General features: G+C 54.7%; 1 protein-coding gene across 2 annotated transcripts in view; it reads right to left on the bottom strand.

Annotated features, from left to right (window-relative positions):
- Window positions 1-475: 475 nt before the first annotated feature.
- TSPAN15 (tetraspanin 15) overlaps window positions 476-17,805 on the bottom strand; it is a 49,203-nt gene continuing 31,873 nt past the window's right edge. For both annotated transcript variants that reach the window (XM_072756214.1, XM_072756215.1), the window contains 5 exons: window positions 11,447-11,542; window positions 8,776-8,892; window positions 3,540-3,587; window positions 1,799-1,915; window positions 476-1,289 (listed from right to left, as the gene is read on the bottom strand). In XM_072756214.1, the coding sequence (XP_072612315.1) occupies window positions 1,140-1,289; window positions 1,799-1,915; window positions 3,540-3,587; window positions 8,776-8,892; window positions 11,447-11,542 (528 nt within the window). In that variant the 3' untranslated portion in view covers window positions 476-1,139. The remainder of the gene's footprint in view (window positions 1,290-1,798; window positions 1,916-3,539; window positions 3,588-8,775; window positions 8,893-11,446; window positions 11,543-17,805) is intronic.

The raw sequence follows: 17,805 nt of genomic DNA, 5'->3' as shown, positions 1-17,805 counted from the left end.
TTCCCCCACTCCCTTACTGCTGCAGGGAGGGGCTCTCAGGATTCAGAGCTGCCGGTGGGTTTGCAGGTGCAGCTCCTCGCCAGACCCCTGACTTTCCTAGTTCCCACCTGCCTGGCTTCCCGGAGGAGGAGGAGCCTCTTGCCAGGAGTGGTTTTGCCTCCGTTTCCCAGCGTGGTCATCTCTGCCTCCCCCCACAGGCAGATCCCTAGCAGGAAGGCCAGGCAGGGGAGGCCCCAGGCCCAGCCCACAAGCACAGCTGGGAAAAGCCATTCTTGTAAGAAGCCGCGAAGACTGGGACAGGCCATCCCAAACCCAGAGCCGCTGTCTCCAGGCAGCTGCCAATCCCCCAGGGCCGCAGGGTCACTAACTTTCCCAGAGCTTGGCCCCAGGGTGCCCCCTTCAGTCCTTGCTTCCAGGCCCAAGCGGAGGACTTCCCCACCCCCTCCTGACCCAAACAGCACAAATGAAACATTAAAAAAAAAAAAATCACGTCTTTATTGTTTGATTAATAAACGGGCTTGGAGGGGCAAGAGTGGGGCGTGTGGGCAACACCCAGCTCTGATTAGTCAGAAACTCCTGTTAACTGTGTACAAAATGAATGTTACAAAAATCACATAAAAAACGGGGTCAGCAAAGCAGCAGCCTTGGGGAGGGCTCAAGGACCCTGGGAGGCTGCGAAATGCGCCCAACCTGGCCTCTGGGTCGTGGCCGAGGGACTCCAGGGACCCTGGGGCCCACACACCTGCCACCACACGTGCTCTCCTTCGTGCTCATTTTACTACAAGATTGCCCTCACGGGGGCCGAAACACCACAGGCCACGGCACTGCCAGAAACCAGATGGGCCCTGAGCTGAGCGCTCGGCACCCCCTTCCCGGGGGCCCAGGCCTGCTGAAGGGGCGTCCTTGTTCCCCACGCCCAGGAGGCCGGGCAGGTGCAGGACCCGGCCCCGGGGAGGGCCTCGGCTCCCCCGAGAGGCCGTGGCCGCGGGAGGCCTGAGCAGGCCCCCCAAACTCGGCTGGGGCTTTGGTCAGTGCCCAGTGTGGGGAGAGGACCCACAGTCCTGTCCAGCCACTGTCATGTGGCCCGAGTGGTGCTGTCGCGGCACGGTCCTGCCCAGCTGCTGGCCCAGATGGGGGCGCTAGTTGGGGTAGCACATGCAGCATCCTGTGCCTGCCGCCTCCACGCTGGGCTTGGTGCCAGGCCCCAAGAGCCCGTCGGTGACCGAGTGCTCCATGATGATGTCCTCCACCCGGGTGATGTACAGGAATGTCAGCAGCACCCCCAGGAACTGAGGAGAAAGGGTAGGGTGGGTGCGAGCCTGCTGGGGACCCAGGTGGCTCTCCCGGTGGCCCCCAGCCCGGGCCCTTCTGTACACGTCCCAGGAAATCCCAGAGACCCTCCCTTGGGAGGAGGCACCTCCATCCTGGGACTCCTGTCTCCATGCCAGCAATGCCGCTCACTGTCTAGGGGACCTTGGGCGAGACACTGAACCTTGCCAAGCCTCAGTTTCCTCCTCTGTGAAATGGGCATGATGATGGTATCTACTCTCAGAATGAAGAAGACCGTGGCTGTGAAGCACTTGGAAGAGCTTCACAAGCAAACCTCTTGCCAGTTGCCCTCTCTTGCCAGCCCTCCCGCCCTCCAATGGTGAGCCCAGATGGTACAAGAGCCTTCTTCCCACCCCTTTGTACCTCTTCTGCTCTCTGTAATACCCAAGCCACACTCTGAACCGGCACCCTGCCCACCATTCCACTTCCAGCTTCCCTCCCTGGGTGAGGGGAGGGGAGACCAGCCCACCTGGGGGAGCAGGATGCCCAGCAGGAGGCCTGCCATGATGGTGTAGTTGTCCATGAACCAGATGAGCACGGCGTTGGTGCAGCCCCGCACGTAGATGACGTCCTGCACGCTGAGGCGCTGCACGAGGAGGAGCCTGGCTGACACCTCGCCTCGCAGAGCCCCGGTGCCAACTCTGCTGCTCACTCGAGGTCCAGGCAAGGCCCTCCACCTCCCTGAGCCTCCAGTGTCTCACATACCATAGGAGCAGGTGGCTCTAGACCATTGAGTCTCCGCGGGCAGTATTGTTCCCTAGAGAGCACTAAGGACAGGCTGGTGGCACTTCTGGTTGTCACAGCAGTTGGGCTTGGGGCTTGAGGGACCGTGGAGCTAAGGGCAATCCTACTTCACAGGCAACTGCCCTGTCTACCTGCCTACCTGCCCCCTGGGGGCACCTAGACGGCTGAAAACCCACCCAGAATTAGCTGAACCAAAAGACCAACTCCAGGGGCTTATAAAAACCAAAGTGTTTTCTGCGTGGTTTTCCCGTGCACAAATACACGGCACACACACATATATCTACTGCATATAACTTTGCAGAAATACTACTAAATTAAAGAATGTAAATTAAAGAATGATTATATTGTATTTTGCTTGGAATTTTATCAACAATTGTCCACCATTTTTAAAGACTATGTCCATGGCAAAAATAATACCCATGAGGGAGGCAAACTATAAACGACTCCTAACTCTAGGAAACAAACTGAGGGCTACTGGAGGGGGGATGAGATAACTGGGTGATGGGTACATGATGGAACGAGCACCAGGTATTCTTTGCAACTGATGAGTCACTGAACTCTACCTCTGGAACTAATGATACCCTATATGTTAATTAATTGAATTTGAATAAAATTTTTTTTTAAATAATGCCCATGATATTCATGTTGTCAACACAACTCTCCCCCTCCCAACCCCAGCCAACCAGGTGTCAGCTACATCTTATGGTGCAAACACCTAACTGCTTCGATGTGTCTCCTGTTGCATCTAATGCCTGAGCATTTCCACATGAAATGTTACATGATTGTAAATTGTTCTATTTCTCTTTTTACTTCAGCTCTGTCACTTGTTCTGAAGTTAGGTGTGTGGGTAGATTATATTGTCTGTGAATTTCATTTCGAGATATCACTAAGGCATTACTAGATGATCATTATAAAACCTGACCATTGGGTCTGATGGCTTGAGAACCCCCGCCAGTCTATGGCTCTCCAACCAGAATGTGTGTCAGAAGCACCTGCTGGGCTCCACCCCCAAAACGTGCATTTCTAATATGTTCCCAGAGTTGCTGTCACTACTGGTCCAGGGGCCTCACTTTGAGACTCAAAACTCACAGTCATCTCAAGTCGTCATGATTTTTAGCTCCCTTCTCAGCATCACCCTAGCATCACTCCTAGCCCAGCAGAGCCCCAAGGCAAGCTGGTGTGGGCACAGCTGGGCACACAGGCATGCTGGGGGCACCGGCAAGGCTTGGTGGCCTCACACAGAGAAGCCCTCGTAGGTGCTCAGCAAATGCAGGAGGGCAGGCCCTCTCAGCCTGGGGGACTCTTGGCTCCCTGAGTCCTTCGGTGTCTGGGCACAGTTGGAAAACTCTGGCAGTCCCTGACTCCTATTCCGAGCCAGGGGCCCCACCCCAGAGAACCCCTCCCATCACTGGTGATGGGACAGGAAGAGCGACCCTTCTCAAGGGAAGAGATTTCAAAGACATTACCTCCTTGTCAATAGTTTTGTAGCCGCACATGGTGTTGATCACTTCTGTCTGAAACAAAAATGTGTATTAGCTGCCGCCTTACACAGGGCTTCCCATGAAGGACTATTATTCCCCCCTTTTTCCTGATGTAAGAATTGGGGCACAGAGTGGCACTGCCAGTATGGATGAAGCTGAGACTCCCACCCAGGCAGTCTGGCTGGAGTCTGCATCTTAACCTCCCTCCCCCAGGACCCCCCTCCTCACCTAAAAAATGCCCAGGAGGAAAGATGGGGAGGCTAGGTCTGTGGCATTTGGGTAGGAGGACCACTCCTGTACCAGCAGCGGCCCAGGACCCCAGAGAAAAGCGTGCTGTCCCAGGCTCCCCTGCTGCAGGCGCCCCAGGGCCGGGGCTCTGCTGACAGGGTGATGCACAGTCTCAGAGGTCGGGGCCCGGCTGTTCTTGCTCCACTGGCTCTTATGAAGGAAACCCCAGACCACAGCCGGGCCCCCAGCCAGCTGTGGTTTCCCTGAGGACAAGGCCGGGGCCTCCGACCACACTTCCCGCCCCGGCAGACTGCCATCCTACTGGTCCAAGTGCCACCCATAGCCTTCCTGGGAAGAGCTGCTCTCAGGAGCGCCCAGCTGCTGCCTGCCCTCGGTGCGGGGAAAGCTGTGGTCGGCCCTGGACACCGTCAAATCCCTTCCCAGCAGGCCTAAGTCGGGGGCGCGGGGGGGATGGTACTTCTCACTGTCCGTGCCCTGTATGGTCTCCCCCTCCTCCTACAAAGTGAGAGGAAGCTAGATGCCCCAGTCCCACCCTCCCACATGCAACTGGAAGCCGCTGTGGGGTGGGTGCCCTGGGTGCCAGCAGTGATGCAGGAGCAGCAGAGTGGCCAGCGTGGCCTCTGGTATCATGTTGCCTGCTCTGGATCCTGCTTTGCTACTCAGGAGCTCAGTGGCCAATCTCAGATGTGCTGTCCCAGGACACTAGATAAGTATTTGTTGAATGAATGAATGAATGAATGAATGAATGAATGAATTCCTCGGCCTCTTCCATAAAGCAGTGGTGCTCAGCGAACCCACATCATGGGGCTGTCTTGAACATACAGTGAGATATACTCATCGAGGCCTTATCTCAGGGCTGGACACATAGAGGAACACAGGGGCGCCGGCTGGAGGGACTCTGGACATGATCCTGGCCCCGGGAGGGCAAGGAAGGCGGTCTACTCTCCTTCCAAAAGAGTGAGTTGGACCTCAGGCCTCAGCTCAGTTGTCAGGACCTGGCTTGCGGGCAAAATAAACTCCCTCAGTCTAGACTGTGCCCCAGGTAGACCCAAATACACCCAGCATCCGCTTAACGTGGGCCAGCTTTTGTGACTCCTCTAGGTAGTGAACCCAACCCCCACAGAGAGGGTCAGGCCTGGAAAGCAGGTGCATGACAGGAGGACAGGAACGGTGTTTTCTACCTTTCGTGTTTGTTCTTTCAGTCGTTCCCTGAACAAATATTAACCGAACACCTGTTATGTGCCAATCACTGTTCTAGGTGTTGGGAATGTAGGGGAACGAAGAAAGTCTTTGCCTTCATGGAACTGACATTCTAGAAAGGGAAACTCACAATGAACCTAATAAGTGAGTCAACCACACGGTACATAGAAGGTGACAAGAGTAACTACTCTGCACTGTGCTTCCAGTTCTGGGGACAGAGCCCCAGGTGCGTTCTCCTTAGAAAATAGGGTGTTTCTCTTGCCCTCAGGGAGCAGACGTGCAACTGGCAGAGGCCTCCTTGCCACTGCCCAGAGCCCGGACCCCTCCTCCGGACTCGCCTCCCCTTCTAGGAGAGTCCCCTCTAAGGAGGGCGGGACGAGGCATCCATGCTCTTTCCTAAAGGTAAAGCCTGCTTAGGTTTGATCACAGAACCACTCTACTCCAGAGGCTCTGCTGATGGTGCACAGGTCCTGAGAGCCACTCTGTGGTGGCCTTTTCCCCCTGGGACAGGGCCACGGACAGGCGGTCAGGAAGGGGACTCCCAATCATCCCAAAGCCGGACATGGCAAAGTTTACAAGGGTTCTTCATGTGTGCTTCCTCTCATCCGGCACAGGCCTGATGAGCTGGGTTGTCTGAGGTCTGAGAAGCCAGGGGGAAGGGAAAGAGAGGCCTGCAGGGACAGGCCCCCAAAGGGTAACCAAAAATGAGAGGGTGGATAGCTCTAAAAATTGGACACAAGAGCTCAACAGGCATGGCTGTCAGAGGCCATTCAATGTAGAGGCAAACTGCCCTCCACACCAGCGAGTCTTGGGGACATCCCGCAGGATAAGCACATTTCACAGGCCTGTGTGAACTCTGTTGCTTCAAATCCTCTGCAGGAGACGATCAGAGACATTCCTTTTAAAGCTGAGAGCTAGGGGGAAAAGTGACTTTCCCTGAAGAACGGGTTTGCTTTCTTCTGTTGAACAGTAGCAACGTAACAGACCATATGTCCCCTTTTCCTCTGGCTGCCAGGAAGCTCTAAACCACCAAGCACAAGGCTCTAGTTTCTAATTTTTTTTTAATTTTTTTCTCTTGTGTGTTCATTCAGATCTGTGGCTAAATGAAAAGAGTGTACAATAAATAGACTGGTATACAAATTCATGCACAGATTCACAAAGGGAGGAAACACCCTCTTTTCTAAGGAGAACCCACGGTGGTTTTGTAGTACAGGACAACAGGTACCCCAGTAGGTGAGCATCGCGTCTCCACCTCGGGTTCCCACCCAGATGCCGGCTCTATAGTCCATTTCTCTGCGGGTGGCATGCGTGTTGATACCTTGACTTCTCTCCCAAACGCTCTAGATCCAAGTGCCTCTTTGACATCACACACAGTCTACCTGTCCACACTGAGCTCATCCCTGCTGTCCTCCCCTTTCAGGCAGTGGCAGCCCCATCTTTCCTTGTGGCTCAGGCCAAAATCTGGGAGCCCTCCTTGATTTCTCTTTCTCCTACTTCCTGCATCTGATCCGTCGGCAAATCCTGTTGCCTTATATATAAAACAGAGCCAGAATCTGACCAAGTTTTACTACCTCGGCTAAAGCCTCTGTCTTCTCTGGCCTGATGCGATGGAATTCCAGGAGCTTCCTGGACCCCCTGCAATGGTGGGAGCACATTCAGCAGGAGCCTTGGCTGCCAGTCTCCTGTGGTGATTGTCACATGCAGTTAATTTTATGTGTCAAGTAACCTGGGCCTTGGGGTGCCTAGATATTTAGTCAAACATTATTCTGGGTATTTCTGCGAAGGTGCCTTTCAATGAGATTGACATTTGAATCAGTAGACTGAGTTAGGCAGATGGTTCTACCTATAGTGGGTGGGCCTCACCCAATCAGTGGAAGGTATGAATAGAACAAAAGGGCTGCCAGTCCCCTAGGGAATCCTCCCTTTCTTCCTGCCTGCCTGATGCAGACCTGAGCCGCCACACTGGCTCTTCCTGGCTCTTGAACCTGCCAGGCACATCTGCTCTCCTGGTTCTTGGGCTGTTGTACCCAGCCTGGAACTAAACCACTGGCCCTCCTCGATGCCCAGCTTGCTGACTCAACCTGCAGATCTTGCTTGCCAACCAGAATCTCAGGGCCTGCTTCCCTGACAGCCTGGGACCTGTGACACATGGACTGCTGCAGACTCCCCATGTCCACCTCTGGCCCCCACAGCAGTCAGAGGGACCCTGGTAAAGCCGGAGTCAGATCCACCGCCACTCAGCTACTAAAGCCCTTCAATGGACTCCTCACCACTCATGGGAATACCAAAGTCCTGACCACGGCCTTCAGGGAACCTGTCATCTCCCTGACTTCATATGCTACTGTTCTCCGTGACGCCCACTCTGCTCCAGCCACATTGGTCTCTGTGCTGTTTCTCAAATGCACCAGGGCAATTCCCACCTGAGGGCCTTTGCACTTGCTGTTCCCTTTGCCAGGAATGTCCATCCCCCAGATATGCATGGCCCACTCCTTCACTTCCTTCGGGGTTTTACTGAGAACCTACTTTTTCGGTATCTAAAATTGCAATCCTCCACCTCCCTGCTTTATTTTTCTCCTTAGCATTTACCACCTTCAAGCATACTGCCTCTCACTCGTGTATTTTGTCAGTCTTCCTGACTAGAACACCAGTTCCATGCAGACAGAGAGTTTTCCAGGTGTTTTCTGTATGTACCCCCAGAACCTAGAATCACATCTGGCATGAATGGTCTCGATGAATATCTGTTGAATGAATGAATACATGTAGGCTTGGACAGCTTGACATGGACATTCAGGTGCCACTTTCCTAGGGGCTGAAGTTCAGGATCACCCCCCACAGGCTTCTCTGAAAACGCCAGGCTCTTACCCAGCACTCCCCCTTCCCAGAAAGTTATCCTAAAATGGCAGCTAAAATTTCTAAACAAATCTTCCCTCCTGGTCCAGGCTTTTTTAGGGCTTGTGCACTTGGCACCGGCTCCCTGACTCATGGCCGAGGCCTGCACCCCCACCGGCAGCTGCGTGGTTTACAGAATCCAGGAGTGGGCACAGAAGGGTAGAGATGTTCGAAAAGAAATTTTCCATGACTCTTCAGGGCATGAGTAATTGCAAAGCTCGCCACCTCATTCCAATCCAGAGACGAGGCAGTTTTGGACACATGAGTCCAACAACACAGAGGACTGACGAAGCCACTCATCGGTAAGCGGGGACTCCGTGGGACAGCCCCCCAAGCGGTCATGGAGGTGAAGAGCTGAGTGGGGATCCTGCTGGGGAGAGGCAGGGCTGGCATGTACATCGCCAGACCCCTTCCCAGGTGCCCTCCAGCGAAGGCTGCGAGCCAGCCACCCTGCTAAGCTCCCTCTGGCCTGGACCCTCTCCACGCCTCACCCGACCCAGGTAGGAGTCCAGAGCCCGGGTGCCACGATGGTGGCCTGCATTTCATCCCAGCCCCGCCAACCCTGGGCGAGGCAGGCACCTGACGCTCTGGTGTCCCAGAGTCACAGTCAATTCATCTGTGCAGGGGGCAAAGCAACAAGCCCCACCCCACGGTGCTGTGGAAGGAGCTGAATGTGTGATGCTGCTAGAGAGCCCAGGACGGGCCTGCACGTGGCAATTGTTCAAAGACCATTAATGGCCACTCCTGGCAAAGCCGGCCTTCCCCGCCCGCACCCCCGCCCCCACATGTAGCCCTTCCCACGGCCTGAGTCTCCAGGGCCACCGCCTCCTGCCCCCCCAGCCCACTTCCCGATGGGCCGGGCGGCCCCAGGAGCGGCAGGTACCGTGTTTCTGACGCAGCAGGTGTAGGGCACCCCGCAGGCCAGGGGTCCGGGGGCGTTGCAGTCGTGGTACTGGTTTTTGCTCCAATCCCGGTAGTCTTCCCCGCCACAGCACTTAAACTGAGAGGAAGGCAAGTGGGGAGAGGGCTGCTGTCACCATGGGGTCCCAGGCCCACACCAGGAAGGGGCTCCACCGGGACACCACCCTGGGGTTTACGCTCGGGTCACCTGGGGGCAGGGGGGCCCCCGAGGCTGCAGGTGTCAGGTACTCCTGTGCTTCCTGGCCCAGCTGCCTGGGAGGTAATGAGCACCCCGTCACTGGAGAGGCGTGCAAGCCAAGGCTGGGCAGCTACCAGGGGGACTAGATACTGGAGGGAAAGTCTCCCTTGATGCCTCCATCTCCACATCCCAGGGCAGTGGCTCAACCCTTGAAGGCCCCAGAGAGAAGGAGTCTATGGATGCCCCCACAGCCCAGGAGGCATTCCCAGGGGCCCCTAGCACCCCCTGCCCCTGCCCCCAGCCCAGTTCTGTCTATCAGCCCTTAGCAAAGGGGCATGCACCCTCCTCACGTCCTGCCTCGGGGTCAGGGCCGAAGGGGCAGCAAGGTGGGCCTCATTCCCCCCTTAGCTTAGCTTCTCCCCACGCTGCCCCTCTGCCCAGGGAAGCAGTGACTCCACTGAGAGGTGGGTGTGTGCCAGGCATGCTTGTGGGCACTGTGCTGGGGAGACAGTGAGTAACTGCTGCATGGAAAGGCTAGTGGGTAATGCTATGTCCCAGGGGCACAGGAAAGGGGAGAAGGGAGCTGGGGGGGCAGCTGTATGTTGGGAGGTCAGGAGAGGCCCCCCCTGAAGAGATGACATTTAATCTGAAACATGAATAGCAGGAAAAAGCCAGGCAACAGGCCCCGCATAGGATGAGTGAGCTCTGTGTTGGTGGCAGGCACGGAGGCCAGGGTGTCTGGAGCGGGGCGAGCAGGAGGGGAGGGATGAGGTGGGGCGGCCGGCCTAGGCCGCACCATGCCAAAGTCTAGTCGGTCAGAATGGGTGGGGAGCTGGGATCATATTCTGTGATGGGGGGTCACTGGAGGGGGTTAGCTAGGGGAGTGATAGGGTCAGAGGTCCCTGCAGAAACACAGAGCCATTCAGGCTGTCAGCTTCTGAGACCTGGAAGCTCCTGCCCCCCGCACCCCAGCCCAGCTGGGTGCAGTTCCAAGGGCATTCGCTTTGCAGTCCATTCAATTCCTCATGCTACCATCTGTCGCCGTGTGACTCTGGGCAAGTCGACCAGCCTCTCTGGGCTTCACAGCCTCATCTGCAAAGCAGGAGGAGCACTGCCAGCTTTGCACAGCTGAGCCGAGGATTACCAAGTCAGGCCACGCATGATGCACTCAGCCTGGGGCTTGGCACCAAGCATGAGTCACCCCCCATCCCACCCCAGGAGAAATGAAATCCCAAGCCACTGGAAGGCCGGTTCCAATAAAAACATCACATTTCACTCATGCCCGATGGCCAGAGCTGGCCGACACACCCCTGGCAGAGAGGGGCCTCCCAGAGGCTGCACCTGTTGTGACTACAGCGAGGACCTGAGCCAAGGGAGTGGCCACCACGGGTGGCCCTGGGCGCGGTGAGGTTTGGTTCTCACTGAGGGCTAGCACGGGAACCAGGCCAGCCGAAGCCCCCAAAGCCATGTCCCAGGAAGCACTGTCAGGACCGAGTGGGCCCACGGCCCTCACCTTCTGCTTGCTACCCCTAGAACGCGGCAGCGGTACTCACAGGACAGGTCTTCCCTGTCACTGTTCTAAGGTGCCTGGCACTGCTCTAAGGACTTCCCTGTCACTCCTCTAAGGTGCCTGGCACTACTCTAAGAACTTCCATGTTGAGTCAAGGCAATGTCACAACGACATCGAGACATCAAGAGGAAGGGACCACCTGTACCCCCCCCCACCCCCCCCGCCCTGCAGTTGAGAACCTGAAGCTCAGGACTAAGTGAGATCGATGTGTAGATGCCATCCCGGGCAGTGCTGGCCTGCCACTGCTATTATTATAACACCAACAGACATGGGTGGACCTTAGTGGGGAGGGTCAGTGTCCCCAAATGATAATCACTGTATTCAAAAAATGCTATGGAGGAAAAGGAGAAGTCGTGTTTTGCTCCTCTATGCAGGGGGAAGTGGAATCAGGAAAGAGTGCTCTCTCTACCTCAGGGCTGTCCCTGACTTGGCAGGGAGTGAGCTCCCTGTCACTGAAGAGATTCAGCAGAAAGGTGTCTGAACTGAGCACCTTGGAGGTCTTTCCCACCCCAAGGAAGAAGTATCTCTGCCCCTTGGAGAAGGGTACCCTGGGATCCTGCAAAGTGGCTTGTGGCTAGAGCTGATATTCTTCTTCTTCTTCTTCTTCTTTTTTTTTTTTTGGATGGGGGAATAGCTAAGTAACTAAAGAGGGACACAAGGGTAAGGATATTCTGGGCCAGGCATGTGGGCAGAAGAGTGGTTAAGAAGGTCAGGCCCCGGCCTTCACACCCATCCATGGCCCGCCATTGCCTCCCAACTTGGCCAGCCACTTGCTTTGGGAATGGATAAGCCACTGCTCCCTCACCCTCACCCTCTTGAGCAGTGTCCCGAGCCAGGGGCAAAGGGCTCGGCAGGTGCACCTCTGACCCACGGCACCTAGCTCACCTCCTTCTGAACAAAGTCCATGATGTTTTTGAAGTCCAGATCATCATAGTAGTTCTCGATTCCTCTTCGAATGTTGTCATTCAGAAGGTCGATGGTCTATTTTGAATGGAGACATTACAAAAAAACCAGGCCACACCCCACCCCCTCAAAGTCCAACCCAAGATCTCCCAGAACTCAGGCCTGGAACAGGGTGCCCACATGGCCAGGTAGCCCCCACCCCACCTGCAGGAACACCTCACCGCCTCCCTGCCCACATACCCTCTCCCCGCCCCGGTGCCCCTCTGAGGCCTGGGTCCCTTTGCCATGTCTGAGCAGGAGTGATTCACCCCCTTTCCTATACAGATCAGAGAGCCCAGGCCCCAAGAGATGGCACCCGGCCAGAACTGGGCAGATTCCGGCCTGGTGCCCTTTCCTCCGCCCAAAGACAGGCCCCAGCTGAGTCTCTGTGCTCCAGACCCCTCTGCACTCTTCTCTGCCTGAGCTCTTGTGCTACGGATAAGGACACTGAGGCCCAGAGAGGGCGGCTGACTCTCCTGGGGCCCAGAGCAGGCTGGGCGGGGGGGGTCAGGCCAGGACTGGGAATCAGCTCTCCTGATTTCCCCCATGGGCCACGCTTCATTGCTGCAGGGCCCTGGCCAGGGCCCCCTCCGAGCTCGGGTGGGGCCCAGCCCCATGGGGAGCAGCGCTGGCACATCGCCCTCTCCCGGTCACGCTGGGCCTTCTGGATCAACAGCCCGGCTGTTGTGCTGAAATCCAGGAGCACAAAAGGCCCCACAGCGGGAAGGGGCGGGGGCGGGAGTGTGGGCGGCCCAACCCCACACTCTGAGCCACAATCAGGGCTTTCAGAGCAGGGAGGCCCTCGGATCACCAGAGATTGTGCTGGCACAAAGGGGGCATTCTTGGCTCTGGAGCCAGACGATCCCCTGGGGAGGCGCCTGCAGGCGCTGCTGGGCAAACAGGGCCCTGGGTCCCAGGCCTGGTCCTGCCACTGCAGGCTCCACCCCAGCTATTTGCCCTCTCTGAGCCTCAGTTTCTCACTTGTGAACCACACCTGCAGGCCTATCCTTGAAATAACCTCCAGCTATGAGGATCAGACTAGGCTGAGAAGGACCATCAAGCCTCATGGTCAAGAACAGTTCCAGCAGCCACCCGGGCCTCAGATGTCTCCTTTAGCATCCAAGCCTCTACTTCCTCACCTGCCAGGTGGAGAGGACAACCTCTACCTCATAGGGATTTGAGTCTAGATAGACTAAAGCTACAAATGTGCTCAGCAAGGTGCCAGGCACATAGTAGGCCATGGTATTATTATAGGTCTTTCTCTCCTTTTCCAAGAGGCACACACCCTATAGCATTGCATCATGAGTGGAAACAGCTAATCCCAAGGTTCAATTTGGGGTAATCTCCCCTAAACCATGTCCAGTATCAGAAAGAGGGGGAGAGTGTATCAGCTGCCTCCTTCCCAATACTCACAGTGCTCACAGTCAAGGCAACAAAGGAAACCAGCTCAGGGAAATCTGTCTCCGTGGCCAGGAGAAAACCTTCTGCTCAGGAAGATCAGCCACTCAAAGGTGGACAGGGGAGCCAAGAACCTAACAGCAGCCCCGGGGGGCAGAGGATAGCCCCTGTCACGTGTGAAAGACCATGCACGCACTTGCCGGCCTCAGTCCTATATTGACCCCAGGGCAGGGGCTTGCTGGTCACATAACCTGAGCAGAGCAGGGACCCCGCGGCCTCAGGGCCACCCTTCTCAGAGGCCCCCAGGTCATGAAACTTTTCCAATCTGGGGTTCCTGCTCCTCCAGGGGATGAAGGGACAGGCCAGCCAGCTGGGGCATGGTTGGGGGCACCTAAGAAACAAGATGCTAGGGTGGGGTCAGTCCACTCCCCAGGACAGAGCAAGGGAATGAGCTCATGGCACTGAATGGCATGGGAGGGGGTCATCGGCTGAGCACAGGTGCAGGGGGGTTGATCCAGGAGCACACGCATAGGGCTGTGTCAACTTCTTGCAGTCCACTCTCAGGGCCCTGCAGACACAGTCCTGGTCTTCCATGTCCCTCTGCACCCCAGCCCAACGGTCACCTCCCAGGCCCTCCCCTGGGTCACATATTGTTTGGACTCCCCCAGGCCTGGAGATAAGGAGTCAGGGAATGAGGGCAGGAGGCCAGAGCAGGGTCAGCAGAGGGGATCCCCAGTGGCCTGATGGGGAAAGGCTCTTCCTCCATCTTCAGTAAGCAGCTCTGACCTTTCTCTCCAAACTTACTCAGTCTCTGGGTACTTTCCAAACATGCTAAGCCCAAAAAAGGCCTCTGTGACAATCAGGCCTCCCATCTGGTAAGCTGAGCTGGGCCCCCACAGGGAAGGGAGGCCCCGCTGGAGGCCCCTCAAAACGGGCAGGAGGAACAGATGGTCCCAGGCTGCGTGGACAGCAGCTGCCCCCGGCCCCTCGGGGACCTCTTTGGATCATGCTGGCTCTTGTGCTCTTTTGTGTGTGCACTGCCTTTGGCACCATGCATGTGTGTGTGTGTGTGTGTGTGTGTGTGTGAGGGGGGTATATACCAGAGATGTAAGGTTACTTCAACGGTCCTTTTGCCGTGATAAGGCTGCAGATGAACGAGTGAGACAAGCTGGTTGCATGGCTCATGAATTTAACTGTGAAGTGCTCTGCTGTGTTCAGCTACGTTCTGCGGGACTGGGGGAGCCACTCTGAGGATGTGTTTTGTGGACCCCAGCAGGGAATCCTGACTCCTCTGCTGCTCTCAGAGACCAAGCACCTAGTGCCCGCCCTCCACCCCCAGCCCCCCAATCCAGCTCACAGCAGCAAAAGCAGCTCCAACTAGGGCGAGAAAACGCACCTCGCATGCAAGGCTGGTATGGCCTCAGGGGCCACAAGGCCTGGGCTAAACCAGGCAAAGAGTAAGCAAACATCAAAGGCCACAGGATTTTCAGAGCACATTGTTTAAACCACCAGAAGCAAGCTACAAAGAGCTGTCCTTTCTAGTTTGTTCTTTTAAATCTAGTTTTAAAGCTATCCAAAGCCTCCACAGCAGGGCTTCCAGTAAAGGTGCTCAATGTTTCCAAGTGACGAGGAATCAAGGGGTGGGGTAGGTGGCCAGGCTGAGAGACTGAGGAGCAGGGGGAGGAGAGGAGGGTGGAAGGGCAGCAGGGGGAGCCTCCCTCTTGGCTTCCCTGGAAGGAGCTTCCGGGGCTTTCCCCCTGAGACCCAGGCTGCAGAGGCCTGGCTGTCAGCAGCCCCGCTGACACTAATACCAATCAGCCCAGTTCTCACGGTGTACAGGGGGTGCTTGGCTTAGGACTTCCTTCCTTCCCTTGCACGTGAACCAAACAAGCATCTCTGGGCTTCCCTCAGTGCCCCAGACTGTGGGGATGGGTCCTATTGCCTCCAGTACCGAGACGGACTCAATCTAACAACCAAGGCCTAAAGAGAACCCAGGGAGCAAGAAAAAAGGAAGAGAGAAAGCTACAAGGTTCTTTGGAATATTTGCTAGACCCTTCCTCCAAGCTGGCCGCAAGTCACAGGTTTAATCCTGGCGGGGAGAAGAGGTCTGCTTCAGCTTCGCAGGTACCTGGGGCTCCAGCTCTCACTCCCACATGCTGTCCACGGTAGAGCACACGAGCTGGGAGAGACTGCCCAGATCTCAGTGCAGAACCTCTTCTACTTTGTTGCATCGGGCGGCAGGATATATGTGTGTCCTGTGCTCCACTGAAGGGGCCACAGTGTCATCTTTCTCCTACCTCTGGCTTCAAGGGTATGTCCAGAACCATCTAGTGCCAGGCTGGGTGCTGTCCACTGTTCCCTGGTTCCATGTTGGGGAATCAGCAACCTCTGATCAAGGCCAGGAAAGAGGCCACTCCTCACCCTTGCCTTGGCAGTAGAGGAAAGATAGAGGCCAGGAGGCCAGGGCTGGGGGTACAAATATACCAGCTACAGCCTAACACCCTCTGGGTGTCCCACTCAGTTCTGTCTAACTGGGAACACATGGGCAGGAGCTGCCCTCCCCCAACACCCCTGGTACCCCCAAGAGAGGCCCCAGAACAAGCTGGAGAGTACTGGTCAGTCAAGGTGAGACCCAGACAGTTGTGGAAGTCACTCAGGTTCACCTCGTACCATCAGGACACTGCCCTTCTGATGCCCGCGCCCTTGGGGCTCCATGGTGGGCTCCCCAGAGCACAGCCACTAGACTCCCTACAAATAGAGAAGCCACTTGAGTCTGACCATTGAGTCAGGCCTCCTAGCAGAAACCTTGCCAAGGATCAGGGATGGAGAATCTCTTCTTTATGTCCAGGCACCTGTTGATGTTTTGCTGCCAGCGGTGGCCATGGCCAGTGCCCCTTCCTGAAAACGGAGCGTGAGGTCATTAGCCTAATTTGTCCTCATCTGACACCACGAGTGGATTTGTAGACTTAACAGGTAGCCTGTGGGGCCACCCCTGTTATAGTATGGCTCAGAGAAATGCTTCTCCTCCTCTTGGCAAGGAGGAAATGGAACTGGGAACTCACCTCCCCTGGCAGCTGACCTTCATTACCTCCCACCTTTTCTCTCCACACTGCCCCTTCCTGCTGCCATCAACAGCCAGGCTGCTCCCCTAGCCTCAGCATTGGCCAGTCTTATAGTTTACATTAGAGTTGGAAAGGACATTATTTTTCCTTATATGGTATTTTCCTCCATGATTATAAGGAAATGAAAATTGGAGAGCTAAGGGAAAAAATATCAAAAAGAAAATAAAAAGCACAGCCTGGGTGGCTCAGCAGTTTAGCACTGCTGTCAGCCCAGGGTGTGATCCTGGAGACCCGGGATCGAGTCCCACGTCAGCCTCCCCGCATGGAGCCTGCTTCTCCCTCTGCCTGTGTCTCCCTCCCCACCCCCCTCTCTCTCTGTCTCTCATGAATAAATAAATAAAATATTTGTTTTAAAAAAAAGCACCCTAGCCTCATCCCTTAGAGGAAATAAGAGTTAATATGTTAATATTTCTATTTTCTTCCAGGTTTTTCCAGGCCGATTTTTTTTTTTTTTTTTTTTTTTTAGGATAGAGCTGTTACCGCATTTATCGTTTTATATATCATTTTCCAGTTATTTTGAATTATGCACCATGGACATATGAGAACATGGCTCCCATGTTCTCATGGAAAAGCCGAGAGGCCTGATGGTGAGAGTCCTTCCTGGGCTGCACACAGAGATCCTCCTCTGAGAGGACCCCATGAGGGGGACTCCCATCCAATCCTCAGGGTTTGGGGTTAATGAGATAATGAGAAATTCTCAGCCCTGACCTCAGCCCACAGCATCCTCCAGTGAAGACTAGAGAGCTGACCACCCCTACTCCACCCACCATGACTACAAGAAGGAGTGGTGGGTGTCCTGGCCCCTACTGACCCAGGGGCACTGGAAAGTGACAAATCAGCCCACCTTTGTGGAAACCAGACTGCTGCTCATTCAGGGGATTGTTCACCAAAACAATCAATGCTGCTGACCAACCTGGGGCTGGGCTCTAGCTAGGAAAGCACTAATCCATAACCTCTGCAAAGCCACAGGCTGGCTGGGAGCCCAATGGCTGCCCAGAAATGCGGCCCCATGAACAAATGGAATGAATATCTCTCTCCCCTCAGGCTGCTGAGACATGAACCAATACCCTGACCTTCCAGCTTGGAAAGGATGATCTGAAAGGAGAAAAGGGGAAAAGGGAGGAGAAGGTAGTGACACTAGATTGAAAAGACAACTACGGGGCTAAGAAAAAAGGAAATCAAAGAATATTTTGAAACAAACAAAAATGGAAACACAACATACCAAAACTTGGGGAATGCAGCAAAAGCGGTTCTCAGAAGGAAGATAGTAATAAACATCTCCTTTAAGAAAAAAAAAAAAGAAAAATACCTCAAATTAAAAAAAATCTCACTTTGCACCTCAAGAAAGCAGAAAAAGAAGAGCCAATTAAGCTCAAAGTTAGTAGAGGGAAGGTATTAACAAAGATCTGAGCAGAAATAAACAAAATAGAAACTAGAAAGACAATAGAAAATATCTGTAAAACTAAGAGTTGATTTTTTTAAAAAATAAATAAAACTGACAATGTTTAGTTAGTCTAGGAAAGAGATAATTCTAATAAACAAAAGCAGATATGAAAGAGGAGATGCCATGACCAAAATCTCAGAAATATAAAGGGTCATAAGAAACTATGATGAACAATTATCCACCAACAAACCGGGTAACAAAAAAGAAATAGAGAAATTTCTGGAAACATACAACCTGCAAAGACTGAGTCATGAAGACAGAAAATCTGAACAGAACAATAACAGGTCAAGAGCTAGTAAACTAGTAAAACTCCAGGGCCAGATGGCTTCACTGGTGAA

Source organism: Vulpes vulpes, chromosome 4 (genome assembly GCF_048418805.1).
Source record: "Vulpes vulpes isolate BD-2025 chromosome 4, VulVul3, whole genome shotgun sequence".
In the NCBI taxonomy this organism is placed as follows: domain Eukaryota; kingdom Metazoa; phylum Chordata; class Mammalia; order Carnivora; family Canidae; genus Vulpes; species Vulpes vulpes.
Note: the sequence above shows the minus strand (reverse complement) of the source record. Positions and strands in the feature narration are given on the sequence as shown.